Source organism: Acanthisitta chloris, unplaced genomic scaffold (genome assembly GCF_000695815.1).
Source record: "Acanthisitta chloris isolate BGI_N310 unplaced genomic scaffold, ASM69581v1 scaffold16499, whole genome shotgun sequence".
Classification (NCBI taxonomy): Eukaryota; Metazoa; Chordata; class Aves; order Passeriformes; family Acanthisittidae; genus Acanthisitta; species Acanthisitta chloris.
In genome coordinates this window covers 1,560-10,071 of record NW_008689946.1, presented here as the reverse complement: position 1 = coordinate 10,071, position 8,512 = coordinate 1,560, and the positions used below count along the sequence as shown (strand labels likewise).

Sequence of the window (8,512 nt, the reverse complement as noted above, 5' to 3'; positions counted from 1 at the left end):
TTGGGTTGGAATCTTAAGAGATCATCTAGTTCCAACCCCCTGCCATGGGCAGGGACACCTTTCACTACACCAGGTTGCTCAGAGACCCATCCAAGCTGGTCTTGAGCACTTCCAGGGATGGGGAATCCACAGCTTCCCTGGGCAAATTCGTCCAGTTTCAATGCAATAAAAACTCTCATACTGAGGAGATCATGTAATAACGTGGTATTTTGGTTTCAAGTTATGTCAAGCCTCGTGGTAAAAAACAAGCATTCATATAATGGATTCAAAAAGTATCCTGCTTGGAAAAAAATGTCTTTTTTGGGTTAGCAAACCATCTTGACCTAAAAAATCAACAGATATCGCATTTTCTCAATATTTTCTGGAATGCTACAATTACAGAAACAACACAGTTGTAGAAATAAATAACATAGCCAGAGCCCATGTTTTGAGAAACACCTGTTGAGCTGCAGCATACAGGGAAATTTGGGCTACACATGTATACACTCGTATGGGATATTTATACTGACAACTGTGCACCCACAGATCGACTGTCTTTAGTTTAGTGACATCACATTTATATAATATACTCCAGATTACTAACATTGCCCACTCACAAGTCACAGAATCATTCAGGCTGGAAAAGACCATTGAGATCAAGTCCAACCAAGTTCATCAAGTCAATGATGTGGAAGAGTGTAAATACAGCTGGAAATGCAACACCAAATCACTAATAGTGATTTACACACAGTAAGAAAAATCTTTCAGTAAATATTTTAGCTCATCACATTGCTTGGTTCTTTTTTTGTATTAACAAAAATGCTGTAAAAAGACCAATTCTAAACCCTATCTTCATATTTAAGAAATATATCAGGATTGTGTGGCAGGCAGTGTTGTTTTCTTTACTGCAGAGAGAATCTCCTCTAGGAACAGCCCTATATGTGCAGGTAGCTCTTTGGATGGTGACCTGAAGCTATCATGAAGACAAATGCCTATTTTCATGTTCAGTGGTTATCACACACGTATCACATAACTGTGCAGGGCGAGGTCACAGTTTCTACTGTCACTAAGGACATGTCATAAGGACTTTTAACAAGTTGTTTCTCTAACACAGCCTTTAAGCTCACAAACTTTGGACACATGTCAGATTATTTTGAGAATTTAAACTTGGGAAATAATGCTTGTTTCAATGAATTTAAGACAGGCACTATTATTAACATAAATCATAATTTTGGTAATTATTACTTAGTTTTCTAAGAGGCACTTCTGTGGATAGAGCATTGAAAGATGCAAGAGTATCACACATTTATGACTCTTATGTCACCATACTGTTATATTGGCAAAAGAGCCAAGATGAATAAAAGCAAAGTTCCACTGAAATGAAAACTTTCAGTCAATTCAGAGTAGATTTCTGTAAGGAACAGCTCCAATGCACAAGCAATTGGGAGTCTAAGCTCTTACTACATGAGATACTACTGGTTTTCATCTATAAAATCATCTGCAGCTACATGTATCTATTAGGTAAGTTTCTCAAGGCTTTTACAATTTTTGCTTCACATTATCTTTACAATAAATATTTTTATTCGAAACAGGAAGAGAGCTGTAGGAATTGAATGACTGTCAGTGGCAAAACCAGAGCTCCAAATCCTATCCTCTCTTCTGCACTTGTTTCAGGCAGCACACTCTTCTATCTGTGCCACATTATGTAAACTTTTCCAGAAGTAAAAGTTACAAAATGCTTATTTGTAAATGCTGATGTGTAGTGATGGGAGCATGTCAGATGACACCACCTGCCCCTGTAAGAATTTTCCAAAGGTTAAAAAAATCCTGCAAAGACCATTTTAAACTTCCAAATAACTTTCCCACAGAACTACTGGAAAATATTTTAAATTCAATCACCAATCAGCCCCTTGATTTTTTAATTAATTTTCAGACTTGTCACAAAATCTGTGTAAAACTAAGGAACTCAGTCCTGTCCAATGAAGAGGGACATGACACTTAAGATCTCTTTGGCAAAGAGAGACAATTCCATATGACCAGTCTCAGTGGCAAATTTTCACTCTATATAATCTAAACCAACAGATAATGAAAATCAAAACCCACCATTATTAATAGGTAGTTTAGACAATTGCATAGTAGATGTTGTATATGTAGCAACTGAGATATGGTGAAGCAATTAGTGACCTTAAACCCAAACAGTTGGACTTTTTAAAGTGCATATTATTAAAAAAATCCAAACAAAAAAAACCCCAACACCCACAGTGTATGTTACTTCTCAAGTGATGCTGTCAAACCTGTCCTCAATTCCTTACCCCTCTCTAAATTATGGCTTGCAACCACATTTGTAACTATTTTCTGACTGGCTCAAAGTGTAGTTTGATGCATTCACCATGCAGACTGTAGTTCAGCTGAGACTCATAAAATGTTTCATGGTTGTGCTTTCAGTACTTGTACTGTTTTTACAACCTGTCACCTATTCCTGCTCAAAGCTTTTATTCCCCTAGACCAAAGCATTGAAGTATTCCTGTCTCTATTTGACCCACCTGTCTGTCTGAGGTTACTACCCTCCTAAGAAGACAGATAACCCAAGCCAGCAAACACCTGCTGCCCCTGCCATGCACAGATCAGTGTAAGAACTCTCACATTCTCTAGCAACTCAAGGCTTTCGACCTAGCAGTATTCCAGATGTTCATGGAAGGGTGTGATGGACAGCTAGAACACTAAGCACTTTTCTCTTAAGTGTATAGAAAATGCTTTAACTTACAAATTAAAGCTCAGATGTTTGCTGCACTCCCCTCAAACATAAAAAGAAAAGTCCATCACTTAAAGAGCATTGAAACTCAAAGCAATGCAGCTCCTGAAAACCAACAGATTGAACAATGCATAGCATTAGCAGCGTAGGTAAATGGGTTATGTTCCCAAATCCTTCTGTTGTTTGAAATAAAACACATCCATTGAAAGGTATGCTAGAGGCAAATCAATGGAAATAAAGGTTCCCGTGGGAGTTGTAAATCTTCAGGGATTAAATTTCTTGGCCTACAGAAACCAATCCCCTTCATGAGTGGGTTGGACCATCAGAAGGAACACAACTGGTACACTTCTTCAGTAAATATTTGCAAAGATTACTAAAAACTTTACAAATAAATTAAAGAACAACAGAAGTATCAATGAATTCTAATCAAAGTAATTTTCTCAGTTAGCCCTTTATTAAAGAATCAAAACCCAAGCTAAATTTAAAAATGTAAAGAATTTAACCTACGTCAAAACTTGCAAAGAGAATGGTACTGCAAATATAGAAAGAGAACCTCATTCCATCTAAGACATAAGAAAGCAAAAAATGGGTTTAAAAAAATTTAAAAATCCAGAAACTGACATCAGGTGAATATAAACCAAAGATATAGGTAACAGTGGAGAGGAACTGAAAATACTTACATCTGTTTTCAACACTGTAGAAGAAAGCTTTGGTGTCTGCACCCTCGTAGAAGTCTCAGAAACAAATCTAGTAGGGGCTTTTAACCAAACCCACTATGAAATACATTAAAAAAGTTAAAACATACACAAGTACTATTCACCGTATTAGGCAAACATCTAAAATGCAAAATTTGGCTCTGCAAGTCGGACAAGGCACTTGGCTCGACAGCCAGGTCTCTGGGTGCTGCTGGTCTTGTCTGCCGGCAAACCATTTGCCCATGCAGGTGAGGCACCACATGGGGCGACAGTAGCACTGCTGGCACTCCCCTTCATTTGGCTCCTGGCAGCTCTTGACCAGCTTGATGTTAGCAATAGTCTGCATGCACCCTATGCATGGCTCCAGCTCCTAAAGGAGGAGAGAAACATCAAAATTATGAAGGGCGTACAAGGGGTTTTGTGATTGCTCTTCAAAGGCTTTCAGAAAATTATCTGTGGCAGAATGATCAAGGAAGAGCTGCCCCACCGAAAGATACCAAATGGTTTCAATCTCCAGAGTCCTGTTTTGTTAGAACACACTCTAATGAACGAGAACAAAGTTTCTCTTTAAACAGAAAACTCAGAACTGCTGAGTGAGACTGATTAAACAAAAATTCTGTGTGAGACTGGTTAAACAAAAAGGATTGAAAATAAACATTATTTCTCTCCACCTTTTTCCAGAACATAGCAGCCAGAGCAAGGTAATCAAGCAAGGCAATCTTTACTTTTCAGACACACTCTTTTTCAAAAAACATACCAATATAAAGCAAGGAAAACAAACCAAGCAAACAGTTCTTACCACTTATTACAGCAAATGCCTGTTCCCATCTTCCATCTTTGTAAGTAAGATACATAAAAGAGGAAACCAGGGCTGCACTGAACACAAGGGCACTCATCTTGAGGGACCAGAAACTTAATTCTTCTTGGATAATGTTGGAATAATTAATATCTCCCCACAGTTAATTAAGCCCATGAACTTGCAGTTGCATATAGAGACATCACCTTGCCATGATGAGCCTTCCAGCTGCCCAAGAACGTGACAAAGTTCAAAAGAGAACAGGCTGAAGAGGCAGAGAGACCAGGATCATGTTCATGCTGCTACTGGTGTAACAAAAAGCAGCTCTGTTCTGTGGTCTCTCTTCCCTTGCCAGCTCAAGTGTCTGCTCAGCCACGCTGGCAGATTGACTGTGGAGCAGATCCACCTTGCTTCACCTCTTTTCACCTCGACAGTTTCCCACAAACAGGTTCACCACAAAGTCTTGTTTCAACAGGGGGACGAGGAGTGTGCAGGAAGCAGGACTGCTTCTTTCATCAGCTTTAAACTGTGACATTAGGGCTAATCTTAAGGCAGGAAAAACTCTAGCATAGAAAGATTAACTAACTTTTTCAACTTAATCATGGAACTTCAGAAAAAGGAAAAATTCCATGTTGTGTTTTTAATGCCCTGATCATAATTTGTGATGTCATTTATCACTCAATGTCAAACCAAAGTTCAGCACCTCAGCTACAAATTAAACAAGAAAGCAATTCTCTCTCTAATATTTTCTCTTTATTTTGAACATCTCTTTTCACTACACGCTGGCACTGCAATCAGAACACATAACCACATGATCTGCAGACATATCTGATGCAGTTTTATTTTGGCTAGTTCATGGAACTATACAATGAACACACCATATAAGCTGCACAACGTTATCAAAGATACCAAGTACTCACTCCATTAGCTGAAATATTGGACACAGACTCACTGTGAGTCACCAGATCTGGTTTAATTAGTCCCCTCTGTACACTGGACAGTGCTCTAGTCACACTTCCGATGGCTGCACAAGAACTGTAATGACCAGGTCTCTGCAAGTATTACTGATGTTAGGACTCTTAGGTGTTATTTACAATCAAAGCCAGCCTCAATTAAGAATAGTTCATTTATTTCAGCAGAAGATCCAGCAAAACCTGGCTGTCTAGAAAAGCAAGCTGTAATGGAGCCAACTGCCTAAAGAACAACAACAACAGCTGTGACTCTAACTCCCCAGAAACTTTCTGGAAGTGCAACATCATTATTTCCAAATGTTTTCAAGTAATATTTCTATGGAAATTATTACAGGGGACTTTATTTCACTGTTATTTCTCATGTCTCAAAAACGTAATGCTGACAATTACAGTTCATCTCCTTAGAGAAGGAACAGAAGCAGCAGCCAGAACTACAATTATGACAGATAAGCCCTCGTGAGGGCTGCACCTGCCCTGACTGAGCAAACAGCACTTTGGCTCTGGCATCAGCAACAAGGAGACCTGACTGGAGTCAGCCCAGCCATGCAGACCTTAAGAAATTGTGCTAGGCTGTATCTTCTCAGCAAGTTAAGTAATCTAGGCCATGTCTTCCCAGGAGCTAACTAGATGAAACTCTAAATCCTAGGGCTGCACACCCACAGCAAAGGGGGGTTTGATCACTCGTCACTCACTTTATGCTCTAAGTATCTGCAGCCCCCAGAGCCCATTTAGCTCTCCTGCAGGGCAGTGGGCTGCATGGTGGTGATTCCTCAGTTAGGTAGGACACCTCTCAGGGTTACCTCTCGAGGTAGAGAAGGTTGAGACATCCCTTACCTGCTATCTGTTATCTACAGCAAGGTAAGTGACAGTTTATGCTCGATCTAAAGCATACTGTATGCATGCTAGCTTAATTATTACAAGTGTAGTAAGTAGTAGAGTGTTTGACTGCTGTTTGATTGCCATTTAATTACTGATTGATTACTGTTTAATTACGTGATTAGTGATTAATAATCCTCATTTTAAATTATAATTTAATCATCATTTAATACATATTTTTAATAAAACCTTTTGGTTAACCCCACAACAATGACTTCTCTCAATAATTCACCTGAGACAGCCCTAAGTAAACATTTATCAATTACACAGTAATCACACACTCACTTATACTGAAAAGTATAATTATTGCAGTCTCACACAGATAGAAAGTCTCACCTGAGTGCTTGGAACACGATATGTCTGGTTAATTTCCACCAGAGATGTAAAGGTTTCTAAAAATAAATCACTAAGGCTTTGATGGATCACAACATTAGCTGCATTGCTGATAGGTGCACGGAGCTTTTCTCGGAGCTCTCCATACTCTGTGGAGTTCAACCTGAAGAAGAAAAGATGGAACAAAATGTCATCTTGATAATCCAATCAAATACCTTGATAGTACATTTTAGAGGTCAACATCAGGGAAATGACTCCACAGAAAAGCTATTTAGGCTGGTACATACTAGTCAGAATAAATACACAGTGAGAATTGTGTTTTCCTTTGTTGTTTAGTTATTGGGTTTGACACAGCTTAGCCAACAGAACATGCTGTCCTCATCTGTATCTGTGTAAGACTGCCAGCAGGATACGTCAGAGATCAGCTAAAACATCATACAACAATAAAGGAAGGCTTTTGAAGTAATCAGCATGAACAAAAGCAGCACAGGTATATAAATCCTGTATTAACTGTAACATACTGCATGGACAATTTCTGTCCACATTTTTAATGCCTATTTAGTCAGGCATATCTAAATTCTAGTTTATAAACTCCTAAGGACAGCAATTAGTTACATCACATGGCATGCATGACAAGGTACATAGTACAATGTATCAGTATCAGTATCAGAAGAATGTCAGTCTATCAAGTTCTGTGATTTTATGATACAACTTTAGATAAACCCAGAAATTTCACAAAGGTTATAAACTGCTGCTGATTTAAGGCTGTAACCAGCTGTTTCACACTCACTGCTTCTGCTAAAGTAAATTTAAGTGATGCCCACAGAACTCAAGTGACATTTGAGACGTTGCACAGCTCCTGCAGTGATACATCACTGTTGTTATGACTTTTTACTGTTCCAGTTCTGAACTGTAGCATTAGAACTCCCCAGCTGAATGCTTCGACTCCTTAAACAGTTTTCATGGAGAAGTCCTGGAAACATTGCCCTGGTCCTTCCTACCACTCACTGGGTTCCCAGAGCCCAGCACAATGCACCACTGGCTTCACTTTAACTCCATTGTTTTAACTACTATAGGATAATGTCATTTGTTCACACGTTATCCATGCAAACAACAGAGACCTTTCTGAACAAATCAGCTTGAACATTCAGGGAAATGTGGTCCACCTGCACAAAAGCATCTTTCTTTCAGAAACATCCCACTATATCTGATTCTGGACATATACAATGATACTATATGATTCTCCTACACTCTAGCAAGTATTTACTATTTCTGACATTGTATTAGAAGTGCTTTCATACACCATTCTTAATGCTATTTTGTTTAACCACAAAAAGTTTGGGTGTTAAGATTTTTTTTCCCCCTGAAAGGAATTGTCAGAGAAGTCATGATTTTCTCACAGTGGGGATGTAGCTTTACCACTCTGGCACAGAAGCACTTACAGAAGAAAATCATTAGTTGTTTAATACTCATTTGGTCACCACTCTCACAGCGTCTACAAAAGTCTCTTCTCTTGGGATTGTCACACTTACCTTAACTAACCTCTTATTCTGAGCTCTGCTTACCTGGATCTCTAACACAATCACCTCTATGCCTTCCTCATGCTTGCCCCACTGCACACCTACACGTCTGGTGATCTGCCTACTTTTAATTACCTAGTAAATAAATGCTGCTGGCATACAAATCTACAGCAAAAAGACACTTACATGCCTCTTCAAATATATAGTTTTATGAGCCCTAACATGGCTTTGTGTACTCCTTTTAATGACACAAAGACAACAAAGACTTTAGCACCCTTCCTACTCAGTGTTAGAGGTTTCTGCAGAACTTGTACTTTTGCTAGCTACACAGAGACTGCTGAAAAAACCCCAGACTGGGCCCTTGCAAAACATGCCCCAACGTGCTATCATTTACTGTTATGAGAACACATAAATTAGAAATGGACCAAAATTACTTTCTTGCTTTAAGGGCAGTTGGCTTGCAGTAGCTTAATGAGAACTCTTCTGAGCAGTAACAAAATTATGAGCCTTAAGCAGAAGGAAATAAATGAAATAATGAGTGAACAACAGTCAGTTTTAGACAAATAACTATTTCTCCTCACTCAAAATTT

The 8,512-nt window shown here is 38.8% G+C and overlaps 1 protein-coding gene across 1 annotated transcript in view; it reads right to left on the bottom strand.

Annotated features, from left to right (window-relative positions):
* Nucleotides 1–3,171: 3,171 nt before the first annotated feature.
* TMEM129 (transmembrane protein 129, E3 ubiquitin protein ligase) overlaps nucleotides 3,172–8,512 on the bottom strand; it is a gene marked incomplete at its 5' end in the record, with an annotated part of 6,897 nt that continues 1,556 nt past the window's right edge. Inside the window, 2 exons of the mRNA XM_009081633.1 lie at nucleotides 3,172–3,796; nucleotides 6,406–6,565. Coding sequence (XP_009079881.1) covers nucleotides 3,548–3,796; nucleotides 6,406–6,565 — 409 coding nt within the window. The remainder of the gene's footprint in view (nucleotides 3,797–6,405; nucleotides 6,566–8,512) is intronic.